The sequence below is a fragment of the Neolamprologus brichardi genome, chromosome 16, assembly GCF_056152115.1.
Source record: "Neolamprologus brichardi isolate AB-2024 chromosome 16, ASM5615211v1, whole genome shotgun sequence".
Taxonomy (NCBI): domain Eukaryota; kingdom Metazoa; phylum Chordata; class Actinopteri; order Cichliformes; family Cichlidae; genus Neolamprologus; species Neolamprologus brichardi.
In genome coordinates this window covers 30,252,788-30,272,184 of record NC_142119.1, presented here as the reverse complement: position 1 = coordinate 30,272,184, position 19,397 = coordinate 30,252,788, and the positions used below count along the sequence as shown (strand labels likewise).

Genomic DNA, 19,397 nt, shown 5'->3' with positions numbered 1-19,397 from the left:
GGCGTCTATGTAAGGAATCAGCTTGCTAAGTGGACTTTGTGTGGGAATGGACTCACTCTGCTCCAAGCACTTGATGTCATCCGCATACACCTCTTTTTGAACTGCACGAATGATAGTAACCTTGGCCTGCTGAAGCTGTTCTTCTGTAGCATAGCTGTTGCACTTGTGCCATCCACGACATGCACTCTCTGTTTCGCCTTTAAAGGACTTGGCAATGTGCAGCAGTCTGGCAATAGTTTTCAGCAGATGACTCCAATTTGAGAATCTCTCGAACCTTGTGGTCCCGAGCTCTTTTATTGACAGAAAGGTGGCACAGGATACGATATCTGGGCGCAGCTCGGTGTCATTTTCAGGGCAAACAAGGTCAAAAGGTTCTTTCTGTATTTGTCGTTGGCCTGAATTCGTAAGGAAGGCAGGTCCGCTAAGCCATGTAGAGTGAGACAGATGCTCAGCGGGCAGTGCTCGTGTGGCATGGTCAGCTGGGTTTAGCTGTGTGGGTACGTAATGCCATTGGTGGGTCTGGGTAGAATGCCTAATGCGCTCCACACGGTTATGCACATACACATTAGGGGTGCAACGATACAACAAAATTCACGGTTCGGTTCGGTTCGATACTTTGGTGTCACGGTTCGATATTTTTTCGATACAAAAAAAATGTTCATGCCTTTTTATTAATTTGTCATTTATTAAATTTTCACGGCACATTCTGCACCACATCTCTGTGCGTTCATCATTTGTTTGAAGCCAGCTCACCTCCTGCAACCACTTTTCCGAGAATACGTGCTTCTTTTGTGGTTCGGACTCCTTCTGACATTTCTTTGGAGGTGGAGGAACATCACAGTAATTGCTTAAAGGAGCTTCTTCGACATCTTTAAGAGTTCTAAACAAATGTCTGTCCTCTTCCTTAAAATCTTATGTACGCAAACACGCGTTGCAACTTCTTATCTTGTGCGGGTTTTTATTTTGACAGCGAATGCGCACCTGCGGACCACTTATGTGCAGCCCTGGTTATTTAGCTCGTCATATTGCAGCCACAGAAATTCTTTTGTCCATGAAACCATAAAGCTGCACTTTCTTTTTGCCTTATAGTCTGATTTGTCATAACCTTTCCGTTTTGTCACTTCTTCACCCTGACCTGTCTTATTTGGCTCAGCAGAACTAAAATATATATCCTGCTGCTTTTACACACGCACTAACATAACGCTCAGCGATTCTCTGCGCGATCAACCTCTCACATGTTTAAGCTTGCTGCGGGAGATTTCACTTGTCATGTTTGCATAGTAAGCTAACGATTGATAAGACGATGTCAGAGGAATTGGTGCGCAAATTATCATCACTCACCAATCAGTACTGTCGCTTTCTATACACAGTTCACGCGATTGCAAAGTGAAAGCAAAAAACAAGCGCAAATTCAAACGCGATTTCAGTATATCACATATTGACAGTGGCCGATGCCAATGACATAATTACCCAGCTACATTTCCGAAAGAATGCAAAAGCATTGACATATATTTTTCCTTCCTACGATAGGCTGACGGGCAGGGCAGAGATAGATTTTGGTAGCCCGACTGGAAAAAAGCCCCAGGACGTCGGGCTAGCGATTTTGCGAGCCCTGTATCTGATTGAGGAATCACTCATCTTTGGAAAAGAGAGTTTATTATGGAGAAATGTCTCTTTCCAAAATAAAAGCTATACTATACGCTTCTTCTGGGCTATATTCTCAGCAGCATATTAAACATATCAGGTCCCCATAAGGAGAATCATGTGCTAACGGCTGTCTAAATGACTCGGGTAAAGTTTGTAGCATGCGTGCTTGTTTTTGTCTGCTTCCACTTGTCTTTGCACTAGGATGATGTCGGAGTAAATGTGCAGTCATATTGGTTGTGTTCCCACTAGTGCTGTCAGCGTTAATCTGAAATGACGTTAAGGTCACAACACGGCAAATCTCCGTTAACGAGCTACCGCGGATCGCCTCATGAGTGGGGCTGGAAGACGTCAACACATTAACGAGCTAACTGCGCTAACACACTAGTTCCCACCAATTGAGCATTGCTGGCACATCCAACATACTGTTTTACTTTTGTCCATGACACGCTTACCTTCAGGGTCATACGTCACATGAAAACCAAAATAGTTCCAAACGCCAGATCTGAATGAGGGTGGGGGAGGTTCAATTTGCCATGTTGCAACGAGCTTAACTTCTGTCTAGCTAGCTTGCCCTGCGCTCAGTGAGTCTGTGTTCGACTACTCCGCCTAGGCTGCACTGTCGAGCGCAGATCCACTGAGCGCTCAACACAGACAGCATCGTCAGAAGGAAAGTTGATAAAATAAATTAAAAATGTTGTATCGTTCGATACATATGCGTACCGAACCGAAAGCACTGTATCGAACGGTTCGATATCGATACGAGTATCGTTGCACCCCTAATACACATAAAAGCGTCTTTTTTCATTGAAAATATATCCAAGGACCACCTTCGAGTTGGTGTAGAAGTTCACCTCATCAATAGTAGTGTGAAGCTCCTGCTGGACCATTTCCGCCACTTCTACAGCCAGCACAGCAGCACAAAGTTCCAGTCTTGGAATTGTGATGTCTGGTTTTGGAGCCAGCCTGGCCTTTCCAAGAAGAAACCCAACTTCACTGAGCCCATTGCCTGCTGTGAGTTTCAGGTAAGCGACGGCTCCAACAGCTTTTGTGGATGCATCACAAAAAACATGCATTTCTTTTCTCTGAGATTCAGATAGTGAGATGGATGTATACATGCGGGAGATCTTGAGCTGTTGTAAGTGCTTTAGGGAATCTTTCCATTGTTGCCACTTGTCCTGTTTCTCCCTCGGCAGCGGTGCATCCCATTCGCTAATGTCCATAGAAATCTCTCTCAGAATGGAGCGGCCTTCGATGCTGACTGGCACAGCGAAGCCAAGTGGGTCATACAAACTGTTGATGACTGACAATACACCACGTTTGGTGAAAGGCCTGTCATTGATTTCAACTTGAAATGACAATTGGTCTGTCGACAGGTCCCAGCCTAACCCAAGGCTGCATTGCATGAGTGGGGCGTGTTGTCCACGTTGGAGTTCCTGCGGACCTGTGGCTAGATCTTCACTTGGGAAGGCACTGACGACTACAGGGCTGTTGGATGAGATCTTGTGAAGGCGGATGTTAGACTGAGCCAGCATCCTTTGTGTTCTGTGAAGGACGTCGATCGCCTGGTTCTCAGAGGGAAATGACTTTAGCCCATCATCTACATAAAAATGGCGCTCAATAAATTCCCTTACATCACTGCCATATTCTTTCTCTCCTTCCACAGCAGTTTTCTTGAGTCCATAGATAGCAACTGAGGGGGACGGGCAATTCCCAAAAACATGGACTGTCATGTGAAATTCGTCCACTTCTCCATCCAGGTCGTGATCGCGGAACCACAGGAAACGCAGATAATCACGATGGTCCTCTCTGACCGTGAAGTTCTGAAACATCTGCTCCACGTCGGCCATCACAGCATGTGGGTCACCTCGGAATCTGAGAAGCACGCCCACAAGGCTGTTATTGAGATCTGGGCCTTTACATAGCACTTGATTCAGAGACAGATTTTTGAACTGGGCGCTTGAATCAAAGACTATTCTGATTTTTGCTGGCTTTTGGGGGTGGTAAACACCAAAGTGTGGGAGATACCAGCATTCTTGGTGGGGTTTGAGAGGGGGAGCCCTTTCTGCATGACCTTTGTCGAAGATCCTTTTCATAAACTCCACATAATGATCTTTCATCTCCGTCTTTCTCTTTAATGTCTTCTGTAGGGACATGAGGCGGGTGAGAGCCTGCTCTCTGTTGTTGGGTAACGGACGTCAGGGATGACGAAAGGGCAGGGGGGCGACCCAGTTATTTGCATCATCTTTAGCAAACTCTTTGTGCATAATGTTCAGAAACGTCTTATCTTCTGCAGAGAGTGCCATTTTGTCATCATCAGTAGTTTGTTGAAAGATGTGTTTGCCCAGTTCATCTTTGACCCGTGTGCTCTCAAAAAGGGGGCATTCTTCTGTGATCTTCACCTTTGTGTAGATTCTGTTACAACAGGGAGAGAGAAAACTGGGGCGGCCATTATCCAGTATGTTAGTCTTGTAGGAGTTCACTGTGGGTCTGTGAGCTCCCGAGAGGCAAACATCCCCAACAATTACCCATCCAAGATCAAGCTTTTGGGCGTAAGGTGCTTCATTGGGCCCATTTGCCTGGCGTCGAACCTTGTGAGCCTGAATTACATCACGGCCTAAGAGGAGGAGAATATCTGCCTCTGGATCAAGAGGGGGTATTTGTGCGGCTATGTGAGCTACTTGATGATGAGCAGCTGCAGCTTCTGGGGTGGGTATCTCACTCCTGTTATCAGGAATCTGATTACACTCTGTCAGTGTTGGTAGTGGTATGGACACTTTTCCGTCAACACCCTCAATGACAAAGCCGTGAGCTCTACGGCCTGTTTTGTTCGTTGTGCCAGAGCATGTTTTCATTGTGTATGGAAAGGCTTCACCATGTACATTAAACATGTCAAAAAAGGGAGAACGAGCCAGTGACACATTACTTTGGTCGTCTAAAATTGCATACATTTTCGTTTTCATTTGAGGGGCCCTGCTGTGATATACTTTCACCATGCAAATTTTAGAACAAGACCGTCCTTGTTGTCCCTGTCCACATACCTCAGTGCAGTTAGATGTGGTCACTGTGGAGCTCGGGATGTCTGGCTCCCCGCCGTGTCCCTCTGGTGTAGAATCAAAGCTCCCACTTGTCCAAGGGGGTGGCCCGGCATGCATGGCAGAGATGTGGGTATTGCTTTTGCACTCCAGACAACGAATATCAGCTTTACAGTCTTTGGCCCTGTGTTCTGTTGATGAGAGACACTTGTAACAGACCGAGAGCCCTTTGAGCAGACTTTTCCGCTCATCCGGTGTTTTCATCCTAAACCCTCTACATTTTGCAAGTGAATGGGGCTTCATGTGTACTGGGCACTGTTTGTCGGGATCAAGAGAGTGAGTGTTAGATTTGTTGCTGGGTGTGCCAACCTGTGTTTTGTTTGCTGTTAGCGGGGCTCTAAAATGTGATTGTCTCACCAGTGGCCTTTCTATCTTCATGTGCCCAGTGCTGTAATTTTGTAAAATGAAGCTGGGGTCAGTTTTCATTTCAGCATTGCTATTCACGAACTGAACAAAGTAGGCGAAAGGCGGATAGTGCACTCTGTGTTATTTCTTATACTTGGACCCCTGTTTGATCCATGGCTCTTGCAGGGTATGTGGGAGTTTTTCCACAATTGGGTTTATGCCTCTTGGAGTGTCGAGAAAGCTGAGGCCTGGCAGATATCCTTCATCTTTTGCTGCTTCAAGTTCCAGGAGGAGATCTGCAAGTTCCTGAAGAAGGTGATTGTCTTTCGGAGTAACTCTGGGAAAGCTCTCTAGGCGTTTGAACAGAGAAGCTTCAATAACTTCCGCTGAGCCATAAATCCTGTCTAGCCTTTGCTATAAACGCTGAAGACCTGTTTCTGGATTGTTAACATGGACAGCCCTGATTCTCAGAGCATGCTGGAGAGACTCCCCACTAAGCCACTTAGTGAGCAGATCAAGTTCTTCACTGCACTTTAGGTTTAAATCTTCAGTGGCATTGTGAAACATAGATCTCCATGCTAGATAAGTCTCTGGCTTGTTATTAAACACTGTCAGTCCTGCTGTCAGTAGGTCACGGCGTGAGAGGAGGGCAGCGAGGTCTGATACATCTGCTTGTCGTTGTGGTGTGGCTGCTCCAACATGGTTGGACCAATGGGGAGGTGGAAGTTTGGGCTGCCAAACGGGTGGACAACTGGGGGGGTACCCACGCACAGCTGCTGCTGATATGTCCGGCCCTGTAGTGTGGGTGTTGTCTAAGTCACATTTTTGCTCTCTACTGTGTTTTGACTCACCTTCCATATTAGTGTTGTTGTGGAAGTGGGTATCTACATACTCCTGAGTGCAACTGACAGCCGCAGGAATGTCTGGTGGCTTCACAGACTCTGCCTGGTCCAGAACTGCAGCCTCTAGGACCCTTGCAGCTGCAAGTGCTGCTTCTGCTTCTCCCTCCTGCTTCAGAGCATTTAGCGCTGCCTCCATCCGGGCCTTTTCGACCTCCATGTCTATTTGGCGTATTCTGCTCTTGCTCGAGCAGCTTCGGCTTCAGCTCGTGCTCGCGCTGCAGCAAGGCTTGCTGCTGAGCTGTTTGACCGGCGTGAAGCTGCTGATCTGCATTCCGACCTGACTTCCAGCTGTGAAAGCTGCGAGGTGTCTCCGTGGTTGGACATGATTGCTGTTGCTGGAGTGGAGTGTCTCAGGATCCTGGCAGTCTTTTTACTCTTCTGCCCTCAGCTGAACGTCTCTATCCAGCTTATGCAGAGAGCTAAACATTAAATGGCTTCAGTAAACACTCAGGAGACCGCGTGGCATTCTTCAGAGCTTTACTGATCCTTATTTTTCTTTTTGTAAAACTGTAATAACAGAAACAGAATACAGTGTATTCACTCTCCATACAAATACACAAAGATTACATTAAATATTGTTGACTTGTGTAAACAGTCACTACACAATCTCAGTATCAACACATGTCAAGAGATACAGCTAACACCACATGCTGGTATGCTTCATGCTAGCAGGCTAACGAAAGGGCTAACAGCTAGCTTATGCTAGTAATGTAACAAACTCACTAAACACACAAGAAACTCATTACTTTGCTGAACAAGGTACTAATAAGTGAGAACAATAAACCGTTTTGCCACACTAACAGATTATGCCTTTTCAAGGGCGCCAGATGCAGGAAATTACAGAGACACAGAGAAATGGACCTTCCCTGTCGAGCGCTGGGAGAAAACCACTGCTTGCGCTCTAACATGGCGCTACCCTGTCAACCCACTAGATGGCAGGCTTTGCCCAGACAAGATCAGGAATAAACATATTTTCTGACACGTTGCAACAGTTAATTACAGAACTAATGATTATGACCCGCCATATAACAAACTTATAAAAAACATGCCTTAGAAATAACAGGAGGGACAGAATAAGCACTCTGCACTACACATGTCTACATTTGCATGCACTAATCACACTAATCAACTACCTACCTCAAGATTAGAAATACGACTGTTTTTATTATTTAACTTGTCACTTTTAAAGATAAACCCTCAAATAACTTTGTAGGTCCTCTCAGATCAACTCATTTATTGATGCGTCAAGCATCTCAGTCAGATTCAGGTCAGGACTTAAAGTAGGCCACTCAAATTTCTTCATTTAGTTTATCTTAAGCCATTCGGAGGTAAAGTTGCTGGTGTGTTTTGGATTATTGTCTTGCTGCAGAACCCAACTGTGTTCCAGCTTAAGGTCACAAACAGATGGCCAGACATTCTCCTTCAGAATATTTTGGTAGACGGCAGAATTCATTTTTCAGTTTACCTTCATTTAGGTCCTGAGGCAGCAAAACAGCCCCAGACCATCACACTACCACCACCACCATATTTTGGTGATGGTCTTTCTGAAATGCTGTGTGACTTTTACACTGAATGTTATCAGACACGCACACTCCAAAAAGTTCAGCTTCTGTCCCATCAGTCCACAGAGTTATTTTTCTAAAAGTCTTGGAGATCATCAAGATGTTTTCTGGCAAAACTGAGACAAACCTTCATTTTCCTTTTGCTCAGCAGTGGTTTTCATCTTGGAATACATTTTTGGCCAAACTCTTTCTTACTGACATTAACTGAAGCAATGAGGCCTGCAGTTCTTTGGATGTTGTTCTTGGGTCTTTTGCGGTCTTCGCTGCGTCCTTGGAGTAATTTTGGTCAACTGGGCACTCCTTGAAAGGTTCACGACCGTCTCAGGTTTTCGTCATTTGTGGACATTTTCGGCTTCTGGCAAAAGAGAAGGAAAACTTCCACTAGTAGCCAGTCATGTATCCCCCCAAGCAACAGAGGTTGAATTCCCAGGTGTGTGTTTTTTGTTGTTGAGCCAAAGGCAGTAATTAACAGGAGGCGTAGAGGAAGAGCAGATATTGTTAGGGATGTAGATACAGCAGCTCTTTGCTCTGTACACTCACATGTTGTTACACTAAGACGGTAACTGTGTTCTCTGATCATGGATAATGTGTCTAATGTAAGAAGTTTCATTCTGTCAGGATTTAATGAGACGATGAATTTCAGAGTGCCTCTCTTCACATTCACTTTACTGTATTACTGCATGATTTTATTTTTCAATGTCTCTCTTGTGCTGCTTATTTTCTTGGATGAAAATCTGCACGAACCTATGTACATTTTCCTGAGTAGCTTTTGCATTAACACAATTTATGGGACCACAGGTTTCTACCCAAAATTCCTTTCAGATTTACTAAGGTCTTCCCAAACAATCTCATATGAAGGGTGCCTTTTACAAGCTTTTGTCATATATTCATTTGTCTGCTGTGATTTGTCCATTTTAGCTGTCATGGCCTTTGACAGGTATCTGGCTATATGTCGACCTCTGCACTACCACTCTTTCATGACTAAGAGGAGGCTCTCTCAGCTGGTGTGTTTCTCCTGGCTAACTCCTTTATGTATTTTTGCCATTAATGTCCTGCTAACATCAAGATTGAAGTTATGTGGTATAAACATTCAGAGAGTCTTATGTGTAAACTGGTTAATTGTTAAACTTGCTTGTCCTGAAGCTGAAACCTTTACAAACCACATCGCAGCATATGCAACAGTTATCATTTATGTGTCTCATGGCTTTTTTATAATGTGGACTTACACACATCTCATTAAAACATGTGCGAGGTCCAGAGAGGACAGAGAAAAGTTTATGCAGACCTGCCTGCCCCACCTGACCTCTTTGATCACATTTATAGTTGTGATTGGTTTTCAGTCGATATATGTGCAATTTGAGTACACAGGTTTTTCTGAAAGTCTCAAAAACTTCATTACAGTTGAAATTCTCATCATTCCACCTTTTATGAACCCTCTCATATATGGATTCAAACTCACCAAAATACAAAACAGAATCCTGACTTTACTTAAATCTTACAAGAAACTAACTTACATCAAGTTTAGTTTACTTAAAAAAACAAGAGTAAAATGCAGCATTTTCCTTTGAGTAAAGAATTTACTATGTGAGCTATTCTGTTGTAGATGACTTATAGGGACAGGCCATACTATGTTTTACTGTTTTTGACAAAGATCAATTGATAATGTTCCATGTTCTGTTTTCTCAGGAAATGTGACATCAAGTTTTGTATTTTTAGTTTTTATATTCTACCTTTTACTTCTTTTTTAATTTATGCACTTTGTAGATAAATGGTAATAGATATATAAAACAGTGTCTGTGGTTAATATTTCCTCCATGTTTCAGTCAGCAAAGCCTATGGCTCATCCCAGAGCAATAGTAAGCATTGACATGCTCTTATAGATTATAATCATGCTAAAAGATCATCTCTTGTTGCTACATATCTTCTTTTGCAGAATTTTAAAAACTTGCATCCATAATTCTCTGCACATTTACAAATTAATTATGTTATTATTGAATATTGATCAATCATCCATTATACAGCATGGAATCCAATCCCTCGCAACCATGAACTAGCTAGGCCAGTGGACTGATAGATGAGCCTTATTTATTTTTCATCTTTAATTCTTTAATCCTATCTGTCTTATTATTTGAACTTAAGGTGTTGTTGTGTCTGACTCTAATCATCACATTCATTACGATGTAAATTTGTGTTGCTGTTTACAGTAGAGGGGTAGGAAGTACAATGCTATTCAAGTGAAAGCTATTTTAGCTACATTGTTACCTGCACATTGTTACATTGTACACTTATATCTGTTGCATAAACCTTACATTGGGTGGTTGTATAATCGAGTTGTTGTGCACTTTAAATTAAATATTTAAAACATAAACAATAAAAACAAATAAAAAATGCAAAACTATGATAACACGTGGGTTTTTCTGGTTTACCAAAAAACAGAATATGGAGCATTGATTTTTATCAAAAACTTGAGAGTAAAACCAAAAGTATATTGAGGGTCCACATGTCAACTATGCATTTTCTGAACACTAATCTCATGAACTACAACAGCTAACTGTTGTTTAGTAGCTTATGTTAAAAAATATTGTTGCAGCCTAATAATCATGTTTTTCAGGCTCTGTGGTCTCTCAGCCTCAGACACATCACATACCAATGAAACATCTCAGTAAGCCAAATTAGATAAAATGAACATTTTCGCTTTTACTTTTATCAAACAATGCTGCTTTAAGTTTCAAGCTGCTACTGACGTGGTTGCTAGTCAGCTTTTTAAGCTAACATTTGGCCTTCTAGTGACCAGGTAAGCCAGACAGAGAGAGAGAGTATTGGCTAAGGCTTAAGGTCTCAGAAGGTGAGGGAGAGGGAAAAAGTGAAGTACTCTTGTCTAATCTACTCAGTGCAATATACAGCATACATAAATGGAAAGCAGTAAAGAGCAGAAGATGTAAGTAGATGACAAAATTCACGTTTCTTAGTTTAGAACAAAATCTTAATCTTAACTAGGGCCCCAAAACAATTCACCCTGGTCCTAACAGCATTGTTAATCTAATGTGAATATCAGGGTTCGGCTGTGTCAGAAGAGCTGATCCACTCAATCATCAGTAACGCACATGTAAGAAAACTAGGTTTATCTGGTGTTTAATCAGGGAGCAAGGGTGTTTTATGCATTTTAACAGTTTTAGATTTCAGATTTCTCAATGAAAATGAACTGACCCAAAAACATACAAGGAAACACTACAATACTGCCCTTTACCAAGATTACAATTAAACGATCTATTTAATGTATTGATTTTGCTAAATTACGGAAATGATTATCTCACAGCAATCAATCAAATGCTAGAATATACTTCAGTAAACTTTAGATTACTGGAATTGCACACATATTGGCTTTTGCATGCAATATATTATGTATACAGGACCTTGGGGTTCTGCATACACAGATGTCTTAAAAGAGTTCCTCCCTCAGTAGTTTGGACCTTTTTTGGAGGACTGACAGCATGTTTAACTACTATGTAAGAACACAGAAAAGATCCTCAAATACACTCAGTGAACTTAGGCCTTGGCTTCCTTGGCTCCTTGATGTAATTATACGGTTACAGAAATGTTACCTGTGTGAGCTAATTAGATGATATCTTCCACTAGCAGAGTGGTATGGGCTGGACTTTGACCTTTCATCAGACAGAGAGCTGAGTCAAACATTAAAGCTCAGGCTGACACTGGGCTGGACGATGTTTTTCCACTTCACTTTGCTTTTGGGAAAACAGGGTTTTTAACTATAGTGAATCATCTTTAAAGTGACATTTTAAAAGATGGCTGACAAAGTTTTAATGGCTCACAGACACCATAAAGGTACGTTCCTGACTTATACTTGTATATGTCTTAAATGTGTCCATACAACATTTGCAAGACTGATTGATTTTAGTATATTAAATCCAATTTGTTCTATTTTCTTATTCTGTACATAATTCATTGCAGTTAAGAGAATTTCAGCATTTTGCATAGCTCAGATGAAAGTTGTGAAACCACTGGGAGGGCTTTGTCTCACATCAGCTGCTTGCATGCCAGAGTTGTGGTAATTCAGTGACATGTTGTCCTCTCTGCTGGCAGAGAACAAACACATTCTCCAGGAGCTCAGGATTGTGCTCTTGGGACACGACTGGCTGGAGAAGAGTTTGACAGGAAACACTATCCTCGGCAGACAGATGTTTGACACCAGCAGAGACGTGAAGATGTGTGTTAAGAGACAAACTATTCTTGATGAAAGACTTAAAGTGGTTGTGGTCAGTACCCCTGAAAGATGGATTCACTATTCTGTCCAAGACCCCGGCCTGGTAAATATGAACACAGCAGCCTGCGTGGCCATGTGTCCACCGGGACCTCATGCTTTCCTCATGGTTATACCGATCAGCTCGCACAGAGGTCGGGAATGGACAGTAGAGGGACCTCTGGAGCAGTTAAATGACACCCTGTGGAGGAACACGATAGTAATATTCACGAGATATGAGCAGCTGAGAGGGATGTCTGTGGAGAGTTACATTGCAAAATACAAGTTTCTGAAAAGCCTTTTGGACAAATGCATGTATAGATACCACCTTTTAGATACAAGCACTTGGGGAGAAGATCCCACTCAGGTTAAGGAACTTTTGGAGAAGATTGATGCAGTGGTTGAAGAAAATATAAAAGCAGGAGGAGTTGGTTATGTGACTAGAAATGACGAACTGTCCAGGATAACAGAGAGCCAAAGGAAAAAGGTGGAGGAGAGGGCGACTTTAAGGCAAATGAATGTGCATATGGTTAAAAGAACCCTCACATTTCTACTGGGTAAGCGTCACTTCATGCACCTATCATATTTGTTTTTCCAAGACATAATAATAATTGAACCAAAACAAATTGTGAAAATAAAAAAAAAGTAGAAAAAAGAAAAATAAATCAAAATGATTAAAATTATACCCCCCTCCCAGGCCAACTGCCATCTTCACCAATTGTGAGGCATAACAGCATTAGTGGGAAAAAAATACAATCATTAGCACTCAGAGATTCAGTGATATTTATTTACACATATCAACATTTGCATTCAGCAGACTAATCATCCATCCACCACGAACTGTGATGTTATTACTTATGTAGCTCAGAAAATTAGACCAGGTACAATCATTTTTATAATACTACAAACATTAATGTTTGTAATGTGATAAATTACCTGGACTAATTTCTCCTTAGCCCAAGTAAAACATTTTTGCTGTCGTCTCTGGTTCCAGGTGTTTCAGTGTGGTTGTACTTACTGTTTTATTTTGTTAGTCTTTTGTGTCATTTATATTATGTTCAGTTTTCTTTCCCCCCTTTCTCCCTCTAGCTGTGTGTTTCTTCCTGCTCCTGTTTTCTCTCAGTTTGGATGTTTTAATCCTGATTCATGATTCACGGCAATAATGCTGTTTTTTGCGTGTTGAGACTCCTCTCAAGACTGCATTCATCAGTGTTGCTTGTGCACTTTTCTTACCACGCTTTTCCCTTCTGGTCAACTTTCCATTAATATGCTTTGATTCTGTGGTTGTCTTTTTGTTTGTTTTTAATAAGAACAATGCAAATACTGCTTCAAATATCAAGAATCATTGTATAGCACTTTTACTAGTCCCCCCTAGGGACCCCAAAGCGCTTTACACACCCAGTCATCCACCCATTCACGCACATTCACACACTGGTGGAGGCAAGCTACAGTTGTAGCCACAGCTGCCCTGGGGCAAATACATAAAATGCCAAAATGTTTATATAAATGTATGACACTAAATTAGATCATTTGAATGACAAAATTGCTGTTTAATTGCTGGATGTGTTCATACACAACTTTATGCTAACAGTGTCATGATATCTAAATAAGTCAGGTATTCAAAGGTTTTCTTTAAATACCTGAAGCTGCTGAAAATCAGCTATTATGGTTCTACCAAGTACTAACAGTAGTAAAATCTCTAATGAAGGAAACTTCTCATTCAAACCAGCATTGTGGAAACATCTAAAATTCATCATTCTCATTTACCTGAAACAACTGCAAGATGGAAATATACATTTGCAAAGCTAACATTATTACCTAAATCTTGCATTTCTGCAATACAGGAGACTTTCCCCCAATTTCAGCGCTTCGAATTCTGGTGGTGGGACCGAAGCAGGCTGGGAAAAGCTCAGCTGGAAACAATCTTCTTGGTGGTGAAGTCTTTGCTGTGGGACAGTCAACATCACAGGTCACTGAGAGGGAGAGTGGTGCTGGCAAACTGCAAATAACTGTTGTGGACACTCCAGGATGGCATGGACGATACTGTTCCGAGGACACTCCATGGGAAGTACAGGATCTAATTACTAGCAGTGCATCCCCGTGGGCTCCTACTCCTCATGCTGTCCTGGTGGTTGTACGTGCCGATGAGACCTTCACTGAAACCGACAGAATTAGAGTGGAGGAACACTTAAGCTTGTTTGGTCTCTGGGTGTGGATGCGAAGTATTGTGTTGTTCACCTGGGGAGACAAACTGGGAGTCACTCCCATTGAGGAGCACATTGAAAGATGGCCAGCACTGCAGAAGCTTGTGGACAAATGTGGAAACAGATATCATGTTTTTGATAACTTAAACAGGGTCGGAGACATCCAGGTTAGAGCACTACTGGAGAAGATTGAGGAGACGGTGGTGGAGAACGATGCCAGATACTTGGTACAGAGTTTCATGAATCTCCAGGAAAGCAACAAAAAGCTGGAAAAGAGCTCCAAAAAGACTGTGAGGCAACTGAAGAAGGTTAAAGCAGAGAATAATGTCCTGAGAAAGACAGTGGAGGAGAGGGAAAGGACAGTAGAAGATATGATCAAGATAGCTAAAGAGAAAGATGGACAGGTTCAGGCTTTGAAGGTGACAACAGAAGATGAGAAGGAGTGGTTAAAGAAAGATTATGAAGAAAAGATGAGCATTCTAAACACTGAAAACACTCAACTCAAGAAGGACATTATGGAAAAGGACAGGGTGATAAAAGAGCTGTGTGCAGTGAAAAGACATTTCATAAAGTCTACAAAGCAAAGGAGTGAAGAGGACAAAAAAAAGCTTGAGGAAAAGATGAAGGCGCAAGAGCAAGAAATTGCAGGCTTAAAGAAATTGTGTGTAAAGAAAGAAAAAGACACGGAGCAAATGCTGATGGATCACAGGCAAGAAGTGATGAAGCTCAAAGAGATGACTGAACAGCTGAAAAAAGAAAATGAAGATGCAAAGAAAATGTTGAAAGTGACGATCAGTAGGATGCAGAGGCACTACAAAGAGACGGAAACTAACGGGACAAATAAGATGAACACCGTGCACTTTAATAAAGGTGATCAGGGAAAAACTGTGACAGACCTAAAGTTGCTGGAGGAACTTAGCAGAAAACCAAAATGGGCATTCGCAATACCTTCAAATCATCATCGACATGTCATCAACCACTGTGAGTATGAGAAAGTGATCCTGAGTGTGGTTACACAATAATGAGTATACTCTGTAAGAACAATGTCAAAATGTCACTCATTAGGTTCCAGAAGCAGAGCAGAAGAGCCTGGCTGTGCCGGACAGTGGTGCCAATGTCCAGTACAAGGCGAGTAAAAATGGAGTTGAGAGGCCAGTCCGACCATGATGAATGCACAAAACGCTCTAGATAAGACTAAGTTTCTTTTATGTGAACACAAAAGTCTTTACAGCTTGTCTAAAATGCATTCCTAAAGTTTTTCATGCATCTCAGCCTCATTTATATCCATAACACATCAGTTTGATTTATTTATTTGTGCATCATTTGAAGCATCAGAGTGGAACATGTATGACAATTCATTCGAATTACGATAAGGATTAATTCACTGGGCCTCCCTAATTTAATGGCAATCAACCAGAAGTAAATTATGTAAATATTTCACGCTGGGTTGAGCTATTTGACTCCACAAATACAATTTATTTCACTAAATTCACATCACTTACCTGAAAAAGTTATTTTAAGTTTCAGGAATATTATATGGATTCAAAATGTTTTGCAGATGCACTGTCATCAGGATTTTTTAGATTAGCTGTTTTCCCATTTTCCCAAACTACTGCCCAAATCCATTTAAGTGTTTTTACTCCAATGCTACTACGTCCTTTACTTATTCTTGCAAAAATCAAGTATGCTAACATACTGTACTAGAAGACAAGACACAGTGTATTAAATAACTCAACGATGGCCTTGTACAGTCCCTTTTTTTCCCCAACAGAAAGAAACTGCAAACCCAGCAAGCAGACATGAAGCAGGCTTGACTTCATCATGGCTCAGAGCTGGAGGTGCAGCCCTCGGAGCAGCAGCTGGAGCCTTTGTGGCCTCATCCAGGGTGGGCACAGGGATGAATGCCAGGTCAGCTGGCTGGGCTGCAGCTGGGGCTCTCCTGGGCAGCTTATTGGTCCAATAAATTAGATCCCTGATTCAAGAGACCTGAGATCTATTATATGACCATGTTTAGTGTACAGACTAAATATGGTCTTGGCTTCTACTGCTTTTGTGTTCTGTACTTGAAACTCAGTAACCCAAAGTGCATATATTTGATTTTTTTTTAATGCCACATTGGAAATAATGTCAGCTGTACACTTTTATCTGCTGAATGTTAACAGCAACTAGATGCAGATACCAAAATTATACTCACATCACAACAGTTTTTGTGCTTTATTTTGGCTTTGAATCACTGGTAATTTGAACATATGTCCTCTGTATGGAAATAGCTGGTAAAATAAAATAGTCATATATTATACAGGATATGGCACAAATGTTCTGGCATCTTAAACTGTCAGACTTTTAGAAGATTTTCTGCTCACCCAACTCTGTGCCTGAAAATTGTACGTTCCAAAGTTTTGACTTGTTTTTTTCACACATGGAAATCTAAAGCAAGGTTTGAATTAATATGACTATCTCAAAAACTATTAAAGATAAAAGCCTGAAATTTTCCTTAGTCTTACTGATTCAGTTGTATGATAAGAATCTGAAGTCTCAGTTTCAGTAGTCTTGTGAAATGCAAAGAAATGTCACATGAAGTCTCCCATTAGCAGTAATAATAATAATAAGCTAATAATAAACTATTTTTCTAATATAAGAGATAATTATTTAACTATAGCAGTAATAATATTCTACTGTACAACTAGGAAGGAGTGCAGAAAGGTGAAGATGCCCATGTAGAGTACAGAAAGGCAGCATAAATTTATGTTTTAATTTATGGAGGAATATGTTTTTTTGTGTGTTTGTATTGTCTCTTAATACATTTCTGCAAAAAATATGAGTTGAAAGTTGAATCCAAATAGAACAAAGAGTTTCCAGATGGCAGATTGGCATGTGGGAGGCTGATAATTCAGGGTATGTTTAAACCAGACCATCAAACCTATGAATTACTTAAAAAGACAGAAACAAAACAAAACAAAAAAATAGGTTACAGAAAAGTTAAAAAATAAAATAAAAAGAACTAGAGAAGTATAATATACATACATCTTGTAAATAAGATCCACACAGGGTTTTTTTATGCCATCTAGACTATTATCTTTTCATTATTATTTTTGTTCTTATCTTTTTGTTACTTACACAATCAGAGGTGTTATCATAATAACATTATAATATTAGAAACTCATTCAGGTGTTTATGAAGTTGTGTTTGGTATCATGTGGTGGTTCGTGCTTCTAATAAGGAAACCTGATCTCTGACACATGCCTGACAAAAATCCTAGTGATGGAAAAAATGTTTTTTCCAAGAACATTTTAAAATAAAATAGTAAAATAGTTCCTCAAACCCTTTTCCTTTCTATTTATGCTATGACACAAAAAAGCTTCAGTTAAAGACAATTGTTTTTTAATTCTCTTACATTCCACATGTGTATTTGTGTGTCTATTTTCAATTTGATTTGCATACAGCAGCAGAAAAACATCTTGTACTTCATATAACAACAAATAATTTCAATAAAAATGAAAAATGAGCTGAAGCAAATCCCCACTATTTTCCTGTATAAATGATGGGGTTCAGGGATGTATCCCTGACAAAATACTGAAACATGAAGTTGAGAATGAGAAAAACATTGAGTGATTAAACTTTATTAAAGTGGTTATTTTTGTTTATGGTAAACAAAACTCAGAATTTTATTTCGTATTTTGGTAAGTTTAAATCCATAAATGAGTGGATTCATAACTGGAGGGATGATGAGAAATTCAATAGCGATGAAGTTTTGAAGGCTTTGGGGTAAATCTGCAGAGCCAAATCGCATATACATTAAATCAAAAAGTATTACAATCAAAAATGTGATTAAAGAAGTCAGATGGGGCACACAGGTCTGCATAAACTTCGCCCTGTCCTCTTTGGACCTTACAGATGTTTTAATAAGATGCATATACGTCCACATTATGAAAAACCCATGCGAAACATAAATGATAATTGTTGCATATGAAACAACACTATTTAAAAGGGTGTCTGTGTCAGAGCAAGCAAGTTTAACAATTACCCAGTTCACACAGAAGACCTTCTCAATTTTTGATCTGCATAAGGTCAGTCTTGATGTTAGCAGAATACTGATGGAAAAAATACATAAAGGTGTTAGCCAGGAGAAACACACCAGCTGAGAGAGCCTCCTCTTAGTCATGAAAGAGTGGTAGTGCAGAGGGCGACATATAGCCAGATACCTGTCAAAGGCCATAACAGCTAAAATGGACAAATCACAGCAAGCAAATGAGTACATGATAAAAGCTTGTAAAAGGCACCCTTCATAGGAGATTTCTTGAGAAGACAAAAGCAGATCTAACAGGAATTTTGGGTAGAAACCTGTTGTCCCATAAATTGCATTAATGCAAAAACTGCTCAGTAAAATGTACATAGGTTCATGCAAGTTTTCATCCAAGACAATGATCACAATCAGAGACACATTGATTAATATGATCATACAGTAATACATTAATGTGAGTGAGAAGATGGTAAGTCTGATATTCATTGTCTCATTAAATCCAGAGAGAGTGAACATTCTCACAACAGAAACATTATCCATAATCAAAGAGCAATACTCACAATTTCAAATTTTCAGATTATATCTTTCAAGTGTTCAAAATGCAGCGTGAGCAGCTACACTGTGCTGTGTATTCTCACTCCGCTTTCATTCAGTACCGTCTATTAATAAACGCTTTGATGATGACAGCACAACAGCTGGGAATTCAAACTCATATTACCGGTCCTCTAATAACTTGTTTCCGTACGTATAAAAAAAAATTGCATTCAGTTTCAGTAATTGAGTATTTTTGATTGTCTAAGGAGCTTGGAAAGAAAAACTTCTGGACTTCTTTAAGTTGCTTGAAGACGTTGCACCTCTCATCCGAGAGCTTCTTAAGGTCTAGCCTAGAACTGAAGAAGCTTCTACGATGACCTGGATGACTGAGAACCTTCACAGATGAGTGTTTTTGATATTAGAACACTTTAATAATTTTTGAATTGCTAACTTGTTAAGTAATATTTTTTCTAACTATGAATTATGTAAAAAATGCTGTAAAAATTAGATTATGTTAACTCTAGATGTCTGCCCAGCAGTATTTTATAAATTAGATTTTTGCAGTGTACAGTGGTTAAGGTGTTCTGGTCCTGGGTTCAGTGTATATAATTTTTTTTCTGTTATTATTAACTATTCTTTGTTTAATGCCTAGTTTGTTTGTTTACATTTTCATCTTGTATTTCTTGTATTAGTATTTTAAGTATTGAGTTAATTGTTCCAGTTACTGTTTAGATCAGTTTATTATTTATAGGTTATACTTTTACTTTGTGTTTCTCAGTTTAGTTATTATTGCTAACTTCCTATTTTACTTAGGCCCTGTCTTGTGTTTTAC

At 40.4% G+C, this 19,397-nt stretch overlaps 3 protein-coding genes across 3 annotated transcripts; 2 read left to right on the top strand and 1 right to left on the bottom strand.

The window, feature by feature from the left end:
* Window positions 1–8,117: 8,117 nt before the first annotated feature.
* Window positions 8,118–9,116, top strand: LOC102793480 (olfactory receptor 4B13-like). The gene has a single exon (XM_006799155.3). The coding sequence runs from the start codon at window positions 8,127–8,129 to the stop codon at window positions 9,114–9,116; it is 990 nt and encodes a 329-aa protein (XP_006799218.3). The 5' UTR covers window positions 8,118–8,126.
* Window positions 9,117–11,258: 2,142 nt separating this feature from the next.
* On the top strand, window positions 11,259–15,973 carry LOC102793183 (GTPase IMAP family member 8-like). The gene is made up of 5 exons (XM_087853248.1): window positions 11,259–11,391; window positions 11,650–12,363; window positions 13,651–14,991; window positions 15,077–15,138; window positions 15,782–15,973. The coding sequence occupies exons 1-5, from the start codon at window positions 11,352–11,354 to the stop codon at window positions 15,971–15,973; spliced, it is 2,349 nt and encodes a 782-aa protein (XP_087709374.1). The 5' UTR covers window positions 11,259–11,351.
* A 1,668-nt stretch (window positions 15,974–17,641) lies between these two features.
* On the bottom strand, window positions 17,642–18,577 carry LOC148098304 (olfactory receptor 4B13-like). The gene has a single exon (XM_087853153.1). The coding sequence runs from the start codon at window positions 18,569–18,571 to the stop codon at window positions 17,642–17,644; it is 930 nt and encodes a 309-aa protein (XP_087709279.1). The 5' UTR covers window positions 18,572–18,577.
* Between the last annotated feature and the right edge of the window lie 820 nt (window positions 18,578–19,397).

Bases quoted from the DNA above. Each gene is read 5' to 3' on its own strand.
- LOC102793480 (XM_006799155.3), top strand. From the start codon at position 8,127: ATGGATAATGTGTCTAATGTAAGAAGTTTCATTCTGTCAGGATTTAAT.
- LOC102793183 (XM_087853248.1), top strand. From the start codon at position 11,352: ATGGCTGACAAAGTTTTAATGGCTCACAGACACCATAAAG. The intron at 11,392-11,649 runs GTACGTTCCTGA...CTCTGCTGGCAG, and splicing joins GGCTCACAGACACCATAAAG to AGAACAAACACATTCTCCAG. The intron at 12,364-13,650 runs GTAAGCGTCACT...TCTGCAATACAG, and splicing joins AACCCTCACATTTCTACTGG to GAGACTTTCCCCCAATTTCA.
- LOC148098304 (XM_087853153.1), bottom strand. From the start codon at position 18,571: ATGGATAATGTTTCTGTTGTGAGAATGTTCACTCTCTCTGGATTTAAT.